Source organism: Rhinichthys klamathensis, unplaced genomic scaffold (assembly GCF_029890125.1).
Source record: "Rhinichthys klamathensis goyatoka isolate OS25496 unplaced genomic scaffold, OSU_Roscu_1.1 h1tg000094l_1, whole genome shotgun sequence".
Classification (NCBI taxonomy): Eukaryota; Metazoa; Chordata; class Actinopteri; order Cypriniformes; family Leuciscidae; genus Rhinichthys; species Rhinichthys klamathensis.
Window position 1 is genome coordinate 590,202 of NW_026606633.1, and position 19,389 is coordinate 609,590.

At 40.9% G+C, this 19,389-nt stretch overlaps 2 protein-coding genes across 2 annotated transcripts in view; both read right to left on the reverse strand.

Annotated features, from left to right (window-relative positions):
- rgl1 (ral guanine nucleotide dissociation stimulator-like 1) overlaps positions 1-19,389 on the reverse strand; it is a 222,516-nt gene that overhangs the window by 81 nt on the left and 203,046 nt on the right. The gene's annotated exons all lie outside the window — the stretch shown is intronic.
- The window catches only part of sema6bb (sema domain, transmembrane domain (TM), and cytoplasmic domain, (semaphorin) 6Bb), a 132,213-nt gene continuing 118,029 nt past the window's right edge, over positions 5,206-19,389 (reverse strand). Inside the window, exon 17 of the mRNA XM_056252320.1 lies at positions 5,206-7,972. Within this exon, the coding sequence (XP_056108295.1) occupies positions 7,044-7,972 (929 nt within the window). The 3' untranslated portion in view covers positions 5,206-7,043. The remainder of the gene's footprint in view (positions 7,973-19,389) is intronic.

Below are 19,389 nucleotides of genomic sequence, written 5' to 3' on the forward strand. Positions count from 1 at the left end.
ATTACCCTTGCGGTGTAATAGCAAAAGAGAGCACAAGCTGCATAAAGAACCACTGAGATTACGAGTACGGATCTCAGAATAGTTATTGTGTTTTATATAAGGATTAATTCACACAAAAATGTAATTTCTGTCATTAATTACTCAGTTCCATTTTCTTCTTTTCTGTGTCAGTCTCTGATGCTGTTCACGTTGTAAACAGTGCAGCGCTTCAGGTTCTGTCAGAATGGCTGCCCAGTGGCTCCTGCGTCAGCATCACTATGCATCGTGAAAGCTCATCAAAAATATCTTCATATGTGTTCAGAAGCTGAATGCAGGTCTTACAGGTTTGGAACAAAATTAAGGCGAGTAATTAATTACAATTTTCATTTTTGGGTGAGCTAACCCTTTAATAGAACAATCTGAACAATGAGAAATGGATACACATAAGAAAATCAGAATTTTAGAAAACTCAAAAACTGGAGGCAACCCAGCTTGAGGACTGAGTATAGCCAACTTATGAAAAAAGAAAAAAGAAAATCAAGTTTGTCAAACATAATACAATTTCTGTAAGCTAAAATATATATATATTTTTTTGGGGGGGGGATCCAAGTTCAATAAGCTTATATTTTAAATTAAGCTGAGCGTTGATATAAAATAGTGACAAAACGTCCTGAGTGTGTCTACTTGTGTATCAGTTTAAGCAAACTAAAAAGGTTATGTAAAGTTACTGTCACAAACGTCCACTGAAGGCAAGTTGAAGTGAGAACCCATATGCAGTTTTTCAACTAAACAAAATAAACCTGATGAGCAAAACAGACCTGACTTGAAACATGGACGTCTAAACAAACTCACCAAGCAGATTACAAAGAACAAAACTAGACAAGAGACAATAGTTACATATGGCTATTTATACACAAAGACTAACAAGAAACACCTGAACATAATGGATCAATAGACCAATGAGAAAACAGAACTGAGAAACACATGACCAAAACAAACATGATACAAACAGGGGGATCACATGAGGGCAAGGAAATCACATGACAAACAGGAAGCAAATGCAACCATGACTACGCAATAAGACATGACAGTTAACATGAAACAAAACCCAAAACAGACGATACAAATCCTCCCTCAAAGGGTGGCTCCCGACATGCAAACAGTACAGCCACCCAAAACCCCAAAACAACACAAAAAGTCCAGAAGGGTGAAGGAGTAAAGATGGTCAGATTGGAGGGTTGGCGGGCCAGGTCCGTGAAGGAGAACAGAAAATGGATCATGGCCTGGGCCGTGGAGCAGTGGTGGGCCGGACCGTGGATCAGAGGCGGGCCCGTAGAGCAGTGGGTCGTTGAGCAGTGGATGAGGTCATGGTGGATCAGGTGGCCATGGTAGAGCCAGCAGTGATGGGGGCCACCAAGGCGGATGTGACAGCAGAGATGACCTCTGGGAATCAGGGGGCCATGGTGGAACTCAGGCCTGGACAGTCCTCCTGGCCGTGAAATAGGGTGTGGCAAGTCAGTGAACAGACTTGATGGTCATAACATGAGGGACGGCCTCCGTGGTCATCACATGGGGTACAATGAGGCGCCACCGCCTCTGGAGGAGCTGTAGCGGTTGCCACTGCCTTGGGGGAAGTGTATGCGCTGCTGATGGATGCAGGACCTCAAAGACTACTGGACTTGAAACCACAGGACTTGGAAGCACAGGACTCAGCCATGACGTGACTAGACTCGTCCACAATTCCCCCAGAAAGTGATGAGCCACATAACAACAAGGCATAGTCAATGTATTCGGCTAGAGTCCCCGAATCACCTCTCTCAGGCATCAATAATTCAAAGAGTCAACAAAAATGACAGTAATGAGGTAATTAAAATTACACTGATATGATAGTTTAATTATAAAGTAGGTCTATGTTTGAGACTATAGTCTATAGATCTTTCTATGTGGTGAGACTACAGTTTGAATGAATCCCTTTATTTTATTGACATTAAAATACAGAATAGTTATTTAGGCATTATCCTTAACATTGTATAAGCATTTGTTTCATGTGCCAGAATGGAAGAGAGAATCTTGGGAGTTTGTGTAAATGTCACATCCTTTTGATTTTCCCGGCAAAAACGTCTTTCATAGACAACCGTTGTGGGAAGGTCTCATTTTTTAAAGTTTCGTTACAAGCTGTTCACACATTGGCAATAAAAAAGCGATTAATACATGACAATTCTTACATATAGCTCCTTTAAGATATTTAAGAATAATAAGATGTTTATCTAATGTAATTTTTAAAAAAATATATCCAAGTTCCCCTGAAACCTGCTTAAGTGCGGCACAAAGTACATGCAAAAATGCATTTAATATGCAGTGCGCCAGAAAAATGTAGGAAAAAGCAAACACCAGTTAGGTTCTTGATGGTTTATTAGAACAGGAAATGATAACAGAGCACAGTCTCCATGCTCAATGACAGCCAGAACTGAGGACAAGTTTTTAAATGTAGATGTGTGCGCGCATGTGTGTTAAAGTACAGCGGAGTCCAAAAGTCTGAGACCACATTGAAAATTTGGGATTTAAAATATCATTTACACCTGAAAATAAACAAGGTTTGGTTTTTTGAGAAAATTTGAAACTTTACAGCATAACAAGAATATGATATATTCAAGATTTAGCACTTTCCAGTTCACTGATGAAAAAAAACAAAACCAATTTGTGACATTTTTCATGTGATTCTGAACAGACAAAAAAAAAAAAAAAAAAAAAAAAAAAGCCACAAGATGCTCTTTGGATAATCTCAAATCATGCTGGAGAACACGATCATCAGGTTTTACGTAAACTACATGCAGCTCGAGTGCTGCTGTCATTAAAGCAAAAGAGGGACAAACCGAATACTAGACATTCTGAAATTAATTTCTCAATTCATCTTTTCTCTTAACTTGTTATGCTGATAATATAATTTGTAATGAAAAACATTCTATTAAATAAAAAAAAGCTAAATAGAATCTTTTTAGACTTTTGAACCACACTGTCCATGTGTTTGTGATCTTGTGTGTGTGTGTGTGTGCATTTGTATTGTTGATTTGGGAAGCATGCATGTGACAATCTGATTGGTGGACATTAATAGGGCACACAGTAGCATGTCGTGTTGAAGTACACACTACCTCTGTTTTCCCCAGACCGAGGCTGTGTTCATGCAGATAGTTCACTTAAATTACATTTAAGCACTGAAACCATTATGTACACTGAAGGGGACACGGCTTGTCATTTAATGACAATGAACCCAGTAACACGAACAGCCTCCGGTGCGAGACAAATCAGAAGTCCATCACAGTTAACAGAAGACTTGGCTCTTTTGCAAAAGTGTTTTTCCTCTTTCATTCAGGAGAAACATCTCCCATCCATTTTTTTTTTCTGAGAAAAGGCTTTGCACAGTTCATGAACCAGGATCAAACACTGAAATTCAGGTCACAGTCGAAGAATAATCATTGTCATTGTTGAAAAAAATTCACACACCAGAAAGCAAATCAAATCACTTTCATGAACTCAATAAACCAACCTAAAACATTACCACAAAACAAACAAATAAACAAATATAAAAATGAAGATATCAGTACTGGCTAATATATTCTCTACAACTTTACAAAAAAAAATTTCAAACTCTGTTTGTGCTTGTCAGATGTCAGGTTTTGCAAACTGAAAGCATGTCATTTCTAAACAAACCATTTCTTTCTTTGTGTTTGCGCATTTCGTCGGGTGGCCCATTAGCTGTGGCAGTTTGTGGCTGGGGGGCTGTCAAAAAAAAAAAAAATCTCAGGGCTTTAAAAGACAAAGCGGAGAAAGAAACAGCCCAGACAATGAGAAAGCCTGGAGCGCACTGTCCTCACTGTTCATAGGCAGCATTTTAATTGGAAAATTGAGAGTAGGGAGCTTTCTAAAACATAGCTAGATATATTTCTGTCCAAACAAATCCATAGCAGAGTGTTTATGGCCGACTCCATTTCTTGCTTGAGAGAATTACGACATCGGAAACAGTGAAACAACCCTCGTTTATTTTCTTTTCCCCGGCAAAGCATTTTATAGAGCTCCACAGCAAATTAACTCCATTTCACCGCCTCAAAATCTTGTGCGAATTAACCCAGACTGTGTTTAGCGATTGCATACAGGGTTTCACAATAACTTTGACCTGCGCTTGCTGCTAGTTTCTGGTTTGTTACTTATATGGGATGATGCGGTCGGGAAGATGATTCGCTGCTTGAGTTTTGCTGCCCATATCTCAGGCGATTGCTTTGTAAAACCTGGCTGCGAGTAAGCAAGTGGGTGGCTGCATATCTGCACGTCTCTCACGATCATCTCTAGGGCTAAGACAGACTTAGAGTAATCACGCATGTTTCGCCTAATGGTGCAACAGAGTGAAAAGCCGAGAGAGGGAAGCAGGGCGAGAGCGTGCATGGGTGGGCAGACCTTTTTTCAGCATGTAGTCTGTGTGAGGGAGGGTGGAAAAGTTTGAAAACGAACAGAGCTGGTGACAGCATCAATTAAAAAACTGCATCAATAATGTTGATTGTGTAAAATAATTATACAGTTTGGAACTCAGTCATGCATTGGCACTTAAAACCCATAAATTATGCACTTCAATAATGGCTTTAATGTTCAGCTTCAGCGGTTTCATCAATCCACATTGAAAAGAACGCACTCCTACCCTGTGCTCATATATTCTCTCTCTATCAGCGACTCACCAGTGTTTTCATTTGGAACACGGCCTGTTTTTAAACCAACATACACTTAGTGCTGAAGTCTTGTTGATTATGGGACCATCAGACAATTCGTGTCAAACTCTCTCATGGACCATTTTCACATTTTTGGGTTTGGTACGTAAACAATAGCAGGGTAGTCTTATAGGGAAGTGCATGTGAGACCAAAGCAAATTTTTCCATTACTATTTGTTTCAACGGTTTACATGACTTTCTCAAAGAAAATTAAAGGGGATAGATAACAGCAGTCAGAAAGATGTCGAATTGACCCGCACTCCTTCAAAACACGTATTTGAAACCCCATAGCAACAGGGTTTAATGCCAGGTAAATAAAACGCAAAGTATAGTGTAATATACTACTGTTTAAAAGTTTGGGGCCAGTAAGATTTTTTTAATGATTTTTAAAAAAATCATTCTTATGCTGATTTAGGCTTCATTTGTTTGATAAAAAATACAGTACAATATTGTGAAATAGTATTAGCATTTAAAAAGAAAAAAAGAAAAAAGTAATTTATACCTGGTATAGCACAGCTGAATTTTAAGTAGCCACTACTCGTCTTCAGTGTCACATGATATTTTAGAAACAATTCAAATAAGCTGATTTGGTGCTCAAGAAACATTTCTTATTATCAATGTTGAAAACAGTTGTGCTGCTTGATATTTTTGTGAAATTCAAAAGAACAGCTCTTGTTCGAAATGTCTTTAGTGTCACTTTTGACCAATTGAATGTGTCTGAAAAAAAAAATTCTTATGTTACTCTTAATTACTCATCTCGACTCACACTGTGAAAAGGGTCCATTGAGCACTGAGTAGAAAAATCCTGTAATGCGCATTACTGCCCTCTAGTGGACACACTCAGTTAATGCTAGGTGAATTACTGGTGCCCCACGGGAAGAAAGCAGAGATAACGTCGTTTACTGAGAGGTGAATGAATTGAATAGTACACTATTTCTTTCATGCCTCTCGTGGGGTTTACAACCCTGAAACAAACAAACAGAAATCCAAAGAGAGCCAGAGGAAACTGAACAATGGCTGAAGTGGGCACAGTGCCACCGGGAGCCCAGTGGGTTTGAATTTTTTTGCTTTCCATCTAAATGTAACATTGTATTCATCTGATTCTGTGTGGCTTGTGAAGGCTGGCAGTGAGGGGGGACCCGATCTGTCTGGCTCCTCATTGACATTCTCCTGGGCTTGGCTGATGGCTAGGCCATGACTCTTAACGGCTATTTGTTGTCGGGATGGTCTTGTCTGACTGGGCCGCACAAAGAAACCCAGTGTCAGTGAGACACTCAGAATGCAGCTCCCTAGTGGCCCGGCCCAGCCCAGACAACCGAGCTCACATTTGACTCAATGGACTGCAGAGAACGAAGCCAGGCCGAGTAAAAGAAAGAGAAAGTGTTGCAAATGCTCTGCTCTAATTCTAACATGTGTAGGGGATAAAAAACGCATTTATCTTGGTTTTGAAGATAAACCACAAAATAAATGGGTCAAGCCAACATATGCCCCTGTACGCAATATAAAGTCATTTCCACAGTGCTTCCCTGCTCCTTCCAGAAAGCATGGGTAGATTAATCCATGATTTTTGGCGAATGCTCTTCTCCATCACCCATTTACATCTGATATTCCAGCACACAATCTTTCGATAAAGTCACATGGCAGTTTTCTTGATTGCTTTCTGACACTTAATAGGTAAGGGAGGGAGGGGTTGTCAGTCATTTGACATCAGATCACTTACGAAACTACAGTGAATTTTGCGTTCACATCAAGTCTGGTCGACAAGCACATTTTGGCGCGGCTCACATACACACACGCAAACAGACAAAAGGAAGTTTGAGCTTGTCTGCAAAGGCCCGGGACGCACACAAAAGAAGCATCCACAGGCTCAAACGTAAAGCAAGAAAGAGGTGAAAACGAAACGGATCACTTCCATTGAATGGTTTACAGGGCGTGAGATTACAGAGAGACAATCCGCGACCGCTTCGGTATGCTAAACAGTCAACATACCCATTCGCAGGATTATGATTATGTGTTTCACCTCCCATCACCCATCACATCCGTTATTCCCAAGCGATCCTTCCGTTTCATTAGACAGGGCGTGATAGAAGCCGCAAACGTGCTAAGTGGCGTCAACCCTCAGGCTGGGGAGGACAGCAGCTTTAACACCATCAACGCTCTTATTCTCTCACTCTGTAGTTCTAGAGCCACTGGTGGGGGACTTGAAAGACACTGGATGGCAGTGAGAGAGGACAGGAAGGGCAGGATTACAGAAGGAGTCTGAGTCTTGGGGGTGATGGGACTCTGAAGGGTGTGAACGGCCTGGACCACTCATTGGCCATTAGGGTTGCGCTCACTTACACTTTTCACCAGCAGGTGGCTGTAGTCCTGTAGCTCATTGAGCCCCCGCTGAGTATGGTGACCTGGCCGTACTAATGCTGCATTAGTACGCGGCTGTATCGGATACGGGTGGTGGCCAGAAGGAGTCGCGTTGTTGCTATTGAAGTTGAGCCCGTCGCGGGACCATCGCAGATGTTCACCATAGTCCGTCTGCGTGGTCGTGGTAGGAGCCGACACCACCCTCCTGCGGTCAGGGGAGTCTTGAGGTGTCGTCGGATAGTTGTATTCACCGGTAGAGTTGCGGGTAGGCGGGGCGGTTGGTTGCCCGCCCTGATCCCGCTGATTCGCAGGGTGGGAGAGGATAAGGTACCGCTGCCGCTCCGAATGCGGGGGAACATCGCCCGATCCCTCCTGCCGCCCACCCTGCAAGTATTTGGAGCTCAGGTAAATGACCGCAGAGTTCGTCGTGCAGGGTGTCCCTGTCTGGGCCAGGAAAGTATGGCTCTGGTCCCAATCACAGTCTGTGAGATGAACGTTTGGAGTTGGACGTTTCTGCTGCAGAGGCGTCTGTTCTGGAGTGGGAAGTCCTGGGTCAATATCTCCAGATTTTGGCCAGCCGTTGGTGAACAGATTCTCAACCTGCGAGCGGGGTCGTTCGCTGCCGCTGATACGAGTCACGCTGATCACGGAACCGCTGCGACCGCGTCCAAGCACGCTTTGCTCCTTGTCACCCTTGCGCCGACTCCCCAAACCAGATTCACCGGCTCTGGAACGTTGGCGGTGCTTGAGGCTCATTATCCAACACACCATCAGACCCGACAGCGCCGCCCCGGTGGCAAAAGCTGAAACTGCAGACACGACCAGCAGGTTCACGGACACCAAGCCATCTGGTTCCTCGATGAAACTCTCCTGCAGAAGACCTGAACACATGGAAAGAATAACAGAAGTGAGCATAAAACACATTCATACCTAACAATGAATCACAAAATTAAATTACCTTCAGTTAATTTTTTTTCCAGCAAAACAAAAGAAAAAGAAATGAATGCACGAATGAAGGAAAATAGCAGACTAATCCACTACCTAAAGTGGATGTTCATTTTAACTGCTGTAATAACAGTCTTCCTGATTGAAAGCATCTATCATCAATTACGTGTTTTGGAACATTAACTCTCAAAAACGTCTAACACTGAATAATTCTGACAATTATTGAAACTTTTAAGCTGTATTTACAGATTCAAAAGTGCCCTGGGTGTGATTGATCTGGAGTAAAGAGGGATCATGAGAGCAATGGATACCATTCACTTCTGAAATGACAGATGACTTAAGTTCTCAGAAGAGCACCAATTAATTATTGATGATGAGAAAAAAGGTAAAGCATAAAAATAGTGCTGCAGCAGATCAATTAGGAAAATATCGGTTAGGTTTTTTTGTTCTATGGAGCTCAAACACCATGGACTGTTATAGATAAAACTGCAAGTGAGCCAAAATTACAAAAACCATCCCTTCAAGTTTAGGGTGCAAAAAAATAAAATAAATAAAAAATAAATGTTGTTGAAAAAATAAGGTTCATGGAATGTTTTTGTTCAACTACCAAACATGTAAATCTATAGGCAATTTCTTATTAATTTGAGAAAACTAAGAGATTTCTTACAGTGACTCACAACAGTAAGAACCAACATCATAAAATGGCTCAGCAGATGAAACGCTCTTGAAACAAATTAATTTAACTGGCAAATTTATCACAATAGAGATTAATGGTAAGCATTTCACATTGGTGAAAATAAACAGCCTTAATTAGCACTTACAGCTGTTTGTTTAAGAACTCAAATAAAATGAGAAGAGAGGAGAGAGGCACAATCAATAAAAATGTTGCTACGATAATTAGCTCATAATAGCTGCCTCAATGTGGGTGTTTGCGTGTACAAAGAGTCCGCCGAATTAAAAGATACATTAGCCGCAGTTGGGCATCAGGGAAAGGAACTGTACAACATGTACCATGTCGGTCATTTCATTGGGAGATGTTGTGACAGAGTGCCTATCAATGTTCTGGTGATATACATGTTTACTTCACAGTATTCATTTTGGAGAGACAGACCACATTACCGAAATGACACTTCAAATCAATCAATGCATTCATGTGGATGCTGAGTCAGTGTCTGTACTTTCTCTCTCTCTCTTTCTCTCGCACAGTCTCTTTCTACCCTCCCTCCATTTGTGTTTATCTCTGTCTCTGCCCTGCTACCGCTCTGTCTATTTTGTTTATGGTGTGGGGGCATTATATTTATTCTATCGCAGACAGATACCAGGTGTGTGTATCTTTTCCCAGCAAGCTAACTGCTGTCTAAAGAGCAGTAAACTATTGGTTTTTGTTTTTGTCATCTTTATGATTAAATTTTTGGCTGCCACTGCCGGTGTGTGGCTGCATTGCCCTCTAGAAGTTGGATAAACATCATTGGCATGGGGCGGTTCTTGTCACGAACCACTGCCTAAAACAGTTCTTGTTTATGCTGTTGCAGCCCACTTGTCATTCACGAGGGCCCCATCATACATCAGGAACGGGGTCCTGAAAGGATGTGGTGAGCGGGGTGGGATGCTGGGATGATGCTATTTTCTAAGTTGTTTATGTTCATGCATTGTGGTGTTTACTTTCAGTGGCATAAGGCAACGGGGTAGAAGATGAAGTTATGTTTGAGTGCTTGAAGACTTCTCTGTGCGACACACTTTGTGAACTTTTCAAACAAACTCTGGAGCAGAAAAGAACGAAAATTCAAATGTGCCAGTAACACATTACTAGTATAAGGTAATCAACATTAATCCACTAGGTATCATGAACAAACGATTAAAAGCATTTTTTAAAATCATTTTAATATACATATTTAACTGACAAATTGAATTAAGATTTACATTTACATTCATGCATATTTACAATTACATTTATGCATGTTTAATTAAATATGAAGTATAATATTTATATATAAATATATAGCACAGCAACTTTGTTATGATATTTTCAATGTACCATACGTAATTCTAATCTTGCATACTTAATAGATTAGATTGGTATGCGAATGAAGATGCCTTCAATGTTTCAACTATAAAACAAAAATACATCCTGATTTGCTATTCTGTTCCTCTTCGCTAGTAATCAACTGCAGTCAAGTCAAAAATCCTAAAACAATACTGTAATGAAATACAGTTACACAAGTACTTTACACCCCTGCTAGTGTATTAACTATTGTTAACAAACTTAACCTTATCGTAAACTTTATCTGTTGGAAGCGCACCTGAGGTCATGAGAACTCACAGAGAGCCTGACTCTCTAAAAACACAATTTCGTTTGCAAGCAGTACTAAAACACACATCAAACGCTCTTTGTATATACGCCGCTTTTTTCTAGGCGAAGCCCTGATGGTGCCTCAGATAGATATTACTCAAACCACACCGGCCTTTCTCTTTAATGAAAGAGACGTATTAAAGCATCCGCCTGTCTGGAGGGCCACCTTTCATTCGTTCTCTCCTCTCGCCTGCAATGTGTCCATCCTTTTTTACAGTAAGAAGATGGTGCATGCATGCAATGAATAGATTGAGGCCATCATAGATGTTGCTTTTGTAGTCACTTCGCTTTGTCGTGACGGGAAACAAAACACACAGACGAGAGCGGACGAAGGGGGAGAGATAGTCTCAGGCACTGTTTCTTTCTTTTCGTCATTCCCGACGGGGTGACAGAAACCCCCTTTTTCCCCATTCACTTATTAAAGCTTAATGGAAGGCAGCCGGACTGTCAGGCTGAAGCGCAGCAAGCACGTCTTGAGCTGGAAGCTCCAATTACATGCGAACAATGGTGGTGGAGCAGTCTAGTTAAAGTTGGTCTTCAGAAGGCAATAGGCCAAGTGCTAAAAGACTCAGAGCCCAGGGACTAACTGCCTTGCTTTTGCCTCTTTTTTCCCCAGGTCTATTCACTAGCAGTTTGATGTTTGTTGCTTATCGCACTCCATCTCTTTGCACATCTTCTCTCTCTCTCTCTCTCTCTCTCTCTCTCTCTCTCTCTCTCTCTCTCTCTCTCTCTCTCTCTCTCTCTCTCTCTCTCTCTCTCTCTCTCTCTCTCTCTCTCTCTCTCTCTGCCACGTCCTTTCATCTTCTGCTGGCTGGCTGTCTCCGGGGACGTACCCTTATTCTTTTATTCCCTGTATCACTCTATTGCTCTCAGTCTCTCTCTCCTTTTCAACCTGTAAGCAGAAAGGCGGCTAATGAAATGCTAGCAGGTTTCAGTTTCTTGTTGAGATCATGTCATTAAAAACCTCAGGTGGAATATAGATTTTCTTCTAGCAAATAAGCAACCTTCTCAAGGTTTATTAATTACCCGATCTTCTAGCGCGGGGTGAAACAGTTTAGTGTGGTAAAAACAGGCCTTTATCAGCTGTGCTTATGCAACAAACACTTATTCATGCAGTAGTTTCTGCACTACGTTAGATGCTGTGTGTGTGTGTGTAGTGTTTCATGTTAGCACGAGGCCTTACATGCGAGCGTGTGCATTTGTGTGTGTGTATCAGTGGCTTATGGTTCACTGACTTTACTCATTATCTTTTCTGTTTCTATCTCGGTCTTCTCTGTATTCTCTTCCCTTTGCTCTTGCTCTCCCTCTCTCTCTCTCTCTCTCACACACACACACACACACAAACACACACACTTTCCCTTCTCTGCAGAAACACTGCAGGCTATTCTTTGTCTGCATATCCTCTCTCTCTTTCTGGTTCTCGACATGTCACCCATCTTTTGCTGTACTCATGCCTCACTGTTACCACAGCTTTGTGTTAACCATGTTGAAAATACCAGCATTTCTGGTCAACAGATTATGTTGCGTTGTAGATACTGGTATGTTGGTGTCCATAGAAAGAGTCTGAAATTTAAGTTGTTATTCAGTGAGCTTTTAACTGCTGCTAATGGAACTTGAATCAATTCAGTCCAATTAATGTGAAATTAAATTAATTCATGAATTGTACATTGTTATTTCTCTCATTAAATCTCATGTGAGATTTTGTCAATAATGATTTAAAATTTGGTCTGTTTTTCCACACAACATAGCAAAAGAGTAATGTGAACCACTTGTGCTTCAGTTTCATATTTTTTACATATTTTGTTTTCTATGGAAGAAATAAGTCATACAGGGTTATACTATTACCTTGAAGGGATAGTTCACCCAAAAAAGAAAATCCTGTCATCATTTCTCACCCTCAAACCACCATGAAATGACGTCATTAAATTCCAAAACAACATTAGACCCCATTGACTTTCATTGTATTAAAAGAAAACTTCTCTGTTCCATAGATACAAAGTAAAACAAGCTTGAAATGAAATGACATGTGGATGAGTAAATAATGACAGAATTTTCATTGTGGGGGTGAGCTGTCCTTTAAACTAGCAAGCCTACCTCGGTCAACAAACTTAATGAGAAAGACCGGCTAAATCAGCACAAACATTACACTAGCAAATCCAGTCTTGTCAGCAAAAGCTTCCAAAACAAAATATGCTAACTTTTTAAACACGTCTGGTTCCAAGCAGAGTGTTTACAGAAAGATAGTAGTGAAGACATTTATGGCTTCTTAGCTTACACTTTTAAAAAGCCAAACTCTCAGATCAATATACAGCTGGCAGGTTTACATACGTCTGCATGTGTTCTCAATTAACTCTTCTATAATTTTCAATAAGCGAGAGCTGCTCATAGCCTACTATAACACTGCAATAAGGTGAAAGGCTTCCTGGCACCAGTTCAGGGTTTCTAATTCCAACATAATTGTGCACGCTACAGTCCACAATGTCTGACGATGATTAACATGAGACTAAATAGAAGGGACTGTTTGAAATAACGAGGGCTGTTGAGCTGGGGGCGAGCTCAGGATATGAGTCGCCCCACCGGAGCCGAATGTTAAGAGAAACGGTCCGCTGCTAAAACACTGTTGCCTATTGTCGCTTGCTCACCTTTTCCACATTCTGCAGACGCCGCCTAGTCAGCCGCAATTAATTGTAGTCAATTAGCGCATAGTTTTTCAACATAGCTTCCCCCATTCACAGCAACTGTTGCCGACAAACGCTAATGAGGAGGCAGATGAGAGTCAGTTCAGCTGTGTTAAATTGATCAAACAAGTATGTAGGATCACGGAAGCGTGTATGGCATTGCAATACCACAGATGTGGCTGATGGGGGCTCTACTGTTACAGGAGGTTTGCTGGTAAATTGATAGCCTTAATTTGGGGCTGAACGGTGTGAACTCTCAAATGAAATCATTAAAAAAATATCCTACCTTTCCAGCATGGGTTATAAATTCAGAAAGCGACACAGAGGTATTAGTCTAGCCAATTGCGAAGCGCGACATCTGCATCCGCCACAATCACGAAACCTCCAATTTCAAGTTAATCTTTCCAGCATGCGGAAGACGTAAATTCTGCCCGTCAGTGCTCTGCATATGACCGTATATTACCAGCTGCTAAAAACACTTCCTTATTTGTATTAAGTTAACCGGTACTGACGGTTTGTCTCTATGACGGAGATGTTGAGTTTTCAAGCTCAGTCTAGCAGAGGTGGAATAGGTTTTCCACACATTTTCTGAATTACCAAACTTTTCTGGGTCATTCACGATCTGCTGTGGTGGCTCAAAATGTCTCTTTCATGCTTGTCAGACAGATACTCAATAGAGACACAGGTCTCTGGCTTGATGAACTGAAGAAAATCCTCTTTAGGATCAATAAAGCTGGTTTGTCTCAGGATCTGGAGCGTGTATTTGTGTAAGAGAGAAAAATGGTGTCACGGCACCTATGGGTGCATGCAAGGTATTTCTAAGGCTGAGAGGTTTTGCTGTACGTTTTTGTGTGTCCCTTACACACACACCTGTCTGAGCTATCACTTTCACCCAGTCATGATGATCTGTGGCGGAGAGATTCTTCATGCCCTGTCAACATGCCTGGCAACCGCCACGGCAACAAGGCTCTTCGTGCTGCAGGCTTCAGTGGCAGCTGCTGTTGTCCTTTTACGCTCCTGAGTCTCTCTCTTACTGCAGTCAAACCAGCCAAGATTTCTCACATACTAAAGCTAAGTTCTAATTGCCAGAGAGTGCCCTGGGAAGTGTACTTCAGCATTCAAAATTCAAAAGTGAGCTATCCTAGTGAACACTGCATAGGGATCCTGTGAACTGAACCACAGCCATATATATGCTAATTTCTCTCTCTTGAGTAATCTTTTACTAAATGACACATGATATTAGTAGTTTTTTGGTCTTTTTTCCACTTCCACTGATATAGTAAATAAAGGACAGGAAATGATAGGAGAAGAAACCAAGAAAATTGGAAAACAACAAAGCCAGAATCAAACTCACGCTGACCGCATTAGCAACACAGCTAAATGTGTTGGAGCATGTGCACTAAACACTAGGTTACCTCTTCAACCTTTCTTATATGAAAATCTTCATTTTAGTATATACATAAATATAATTATATTTATGTGTGTGTGTGTATATGTATAATATGTATATGTATATATACACTTTTCAAAATGGAACCAAATTTAAAATGTCAAATTTTGTAATGATTACTTTAAACCATTCTGGTGTTTATAGCAACACTGAACAAAATTATAAACGCAACACTTTTGTTTTTGCCCCCATTTTCCATGAGCTGAACTCAGAGCTAAGACTTTTTCCATGTACACAAAAGGCCTATTTATCTCAAATATTGTTCACAAATCTGTCTAAATCTGTGTTAGTGAGCACTTCTCCTTTGGCGAGATAATCCATCCACCTCACAGGTGTGGCATATCAAGATGCTGATTAGACGGCATGATTATTGCTGGAATGTTGGTCCACTCCTCTTCAATGACTGTGCGAAGTTGCTGGATATTGGCAGGACCTGGAACACGCTGTAGTATACGCCGATCCAGAGCATCCCAAACAAATTCATTCATGCTGACTGCAGGAATGTCCACCAGAGCTGTTGCCCGTGAATTGAATGTTCATTTCTCTACCATAAGCCGTCTCCAAAGGCGTTTCAGAGAATTTGGCAGTACATCCAACCGGCCTCACAACCGCAGACCACGTGTAACCACACCAGCCCAGGACCTCCACATCCAGCATCTTCACCTCCAAGATCATCTGAGATCAGCCACCCGGACAGCTGCTGCAACAATGGGTTTGCATAACCAAAGAATTTCTGCACAAACTGTCAGAAACCGTCTCAGGGAAGCTCATCTGCATGCTCGTCGTCCTCACTGGGTTCTTGATCTGACTGCAGTTCATCGTCGTAACAGACTTGAGTGGGCAAATGCTCACATTCGATGGCATCTGTTTGTCTGTTTTCACTGTACAGGGCAGATTGCAGACAGCGTGTATGGCGTCGTGTGGCTGAGCGGTTTGCTGATGTCAACGTTGTGGATCGAGTGGCCCATTGTGGCGGTGGGGTTATGGTATGGGCAGGCGTATGTTATGGACAACGAACACGTGCATTTTATTGATGGCATTTTGAATGCACAGAGATACTGTGACGAGATCCTGAGGCCCATTGTTGTGCCAGTCATCCATGACCATCACCTCATGTTGCAGCATGATAATGCACAGCCCCATGTGGCAAGGATCTGTACACAATTCCTGGAAGCTGAAAACATCCCGGTTCTTGCATGGCCAGCATACTCACCGGACATGTCACCCATTGAGCGTGTTTGGGATGCTCTGGATCGGCGTATACGACAGCGTGTTCCAGGTCCTGCCAATATCCAGCAACTTCGCACAGCCATTGAAGAGGAGTGGACCAACATTCCACAGGCCACAATCAACAACCTTGAGTGGCCTTTTATTGTGGCCAGCCTAAGGCACACCTGTGCAATAATCATGCTGTCTAATCAGCATCTTGATATGCCACACCTGTGAGGTGGATGGATTATCTCTGCAAAGGAGAAGTGCTCACTAACACAGATTTAGACAGATTTGTGAACAATATTTGAGAGAAATAAGCCTTTTGTGTACATAGAAAAAGTCTTAGATCTTTGAGTTCATCTCATGAAAAATGGGGGCAAAAACAAAAGTGTTGCATTTATAATTTTGTTCAGTGTATTTGAGACCTGATTGGTAAGATTAAATTGTTTTGATGGCTGTGTTAATTGCTGAGACAGTACTTTCTAATTACTTGTATTTAGTTTAGTAGAGAAATATGTCTAATTAGTTGAAAAAAATATGTCTTTCAAGGAAAACAGGCACAATTAATCCAGGCACTTCTTGTCCTATCAATTCAAATTCCAATTGGATGTGGCCATGCACAACTCATGCATTGAAAGGGAGCCAATTCTTAAATTTTGCCCAACTCTGGTACACGGAATGACCTACCTCAGTGTAGACATACACGTGTTTGTCCATGGCTAGATTAATGACCTGGACATGAAGGTCATGAGATGTTGTACTCCAGGAGAACATGAACTGCCCCTGTGGGACTGTTGGAAAGGTCTGGAGGGCAAGAGCACCACATCAGTCTTATAAACACTCACTTTAACAACTAACCCCTCTATAAAGCCTAACATACTCCACAGAGCATACAAAACGGGATTCACACCAAGTGTGACACTACAAAATGACAACTCATCGAAATTCCAAGTAAAAAAAGATATGACACATCAAACGGGTTCTGTTTGACTGATTTTAATGCCCTGCACAGCATTTTTTTTCCCCTTTTAGGACATAAAAATTACTTGATACATCACTAAAGAATTCTGAAAAGATATTTCTCAGTTTCAACAAAAATATTAAGCAGCTGTTTTCACATTAATAATAATAATAAATGTTTCTTGAGCAGCAAATCAGTATATTAGAATGAATCCTGAAGGATCATGTGACACTGAAGACTGGAGTAATGATGCTGAAAATTCAGCTTTGCCATCACAGGAATAAATTACATTAAAAAAAAATGTAAAAACATTTTTTTTTTACAGAAATTTTACTAATATTTCACAATATTACAGTTTTACTGTATCAAATAAATGCTGCCTTGGTAAATACTTCTTCCAAAAACATAAAAAAATCTAACCAATCCCAAACTTTTGAACAGTAGTGTTATGAGATGTATAACTACAGCTGATACCAATTACAGTGGAGAAGCAAATTTGCCAGCATGTGCCTCATTGCCTTTTTCTGTATGGCTGTCATCCCACTCCACGAGAATGACAGCACCGTGCACTTCTTTGTGTAACATGGACTTCAATTAGATCGTGATTGCAACCCACTGTTTGCCGAGTCAAAACACCACCTTTCTCCAGGAAATATTTTAGCAGCAGCGTAATTGCCTCCATCTGTGTCAACTCTGTGATTATATTCAAATGCTTTAGCAGCAACGTACACACGTGAGAGAAAAGGGTAAGCGGGAGGGCTATAGATGCAAAAAAAAAAAAGAGTAATGGGGCTTATGACTCTCTGTTCTTTATACACATACTGTAGTTGAACTGCAGATTCGAGGAGAAGCCTCATTTTGCAGTCCATTCACTCGTAACAACGGCAGGGTATGACAGTTTTCTCCTACACTAATGCCTCCCTCCCTTTTGATGCCTGGTTTAACAGCGTTGACATTTGCTGATGAGTTTTCTGTGCAAACAATGACTCCGTCGGGTCCCACAAGTGCGCGTGGTTAACATTTACAACAGCGGCAGGTATATTTAGATTACACCCCAGTGTGAAAATTATGCAGTGAGCTTTGGGGTGGTCGACTTTTCAAAGGAATCTGTCAGGAGTTTTTGGGAACCGCAATTCATCAAAGCTAAATTATCCTTTGGGACTGTTTGCACAGTTAGCTTACAATGAACTGAATGAAGGAATAGTCTGAATTGGATGAATTTCCTAACTTTCTAACCTAATGTAATTACTATTATAGGTCTTACTTCCTTTGGCATAATAATTCACAGTCCGCTCCACCCCTCATATGACCTGACATTTTACAATGAAAAGGATACTGTTGAAGTTTAAGGACCGTTAAATTAGCCGCTAATCCTGTAATCGATACGGCTGACTTAAAGGTTGTGACCTGTAAAGGGTTAACACCACATTGAGCTGAGATCAGGCGAGAGAGCAAAGTGTCCGCCCAGGCTGGAATGTAAAAACTCATGCTAGCATTTCTCTCTGTATACAACATGCACTCAGCATTCTAACAACAAACAAGTTAATTGTTTCAAGCACTGTTGATGATTTCTTGAGCAAAGTTGTTGCAGCTAGTGTAGTCATCATCCATCATTATGCAAGAATTCATAAACCCGGCAGCCTATCTAAACTGAGAGAAAGAAGCAGAAAGATAAAGCCAAAGAGATAGGCCCTCAAAATGCAGAAAGACAAGTGGCTGTTGGCGGCCGTGTCTCGGGCCTTTGAGGGCAGGCCTCACAGGTCAACTAAATTAAAGCGTCTGATGTCTACATCTACTTTGATCAGCTCCCCTTTGGAGTATCAGGCAAAAGGAGAGCTGACATTTTGAAGCAGATCGCTAAGTGCTTGGTCAGGGCACAGGAAGAGCAGTTGCATCTCTAATTACGGTCCTCACACTGATGAACAAAATGAGAGAGACGGAAGGAACTGCCTGATCGGTTACTCAAACACCAAGGTGAAGTGAAGGTGGAAAAAAGATACAGAGAGTTATATTTGGGCAGTAATATCACACAGAAGTGTCCAGCAATGTGACAAGCTATGTACCATTAAAACTGATTTTTTTTCTTCTCATTCTTTCTAATTACTATGGATGCAGCTTTTATACAGCCTCATATTAATGACTTCAAAATAATTAATAATTTGTCTCACTTACTGCAGGACCACTTAATAGGGTCATAATGAACAATCAAATTTCCCCCTATAACAAAAAAAATTGGTTGTATCATTAATTTTTTGTAGCTTTTTTAAAATCCAAACTTCCTAAACAGTGAAAAAACAGCATTAATTGGAGCTAAAACATTAAAATGACCAATTCTGAATTAAATTACGTCTGTCACTGACATTATAAGTGGACTTCAGAGAATTGTTATAAATGAAATGACCTCTTTAAATGAGCTGCAATCCTTGTTTTTCAACATGGATGTAAGCTATTTGCTGTGAATGTGAAAGACTTCTAGTTATTTACAGTACTTAAAGCAGCTAATGAATGGAAGTATAAAAAACTGCACTAAAACTATTTGAGCTACAAACCTGTGTTTATGATTACAATAATCCATTAAAATAATATGATAAATTAAATTTCCAACATAAATCAGCATAACAGACTGTTTTTGTACAGCTACAATAACAAACTGGCTGAGACTGGAACCCTTGCATATTCCATATTATGTTACAATATTCAAA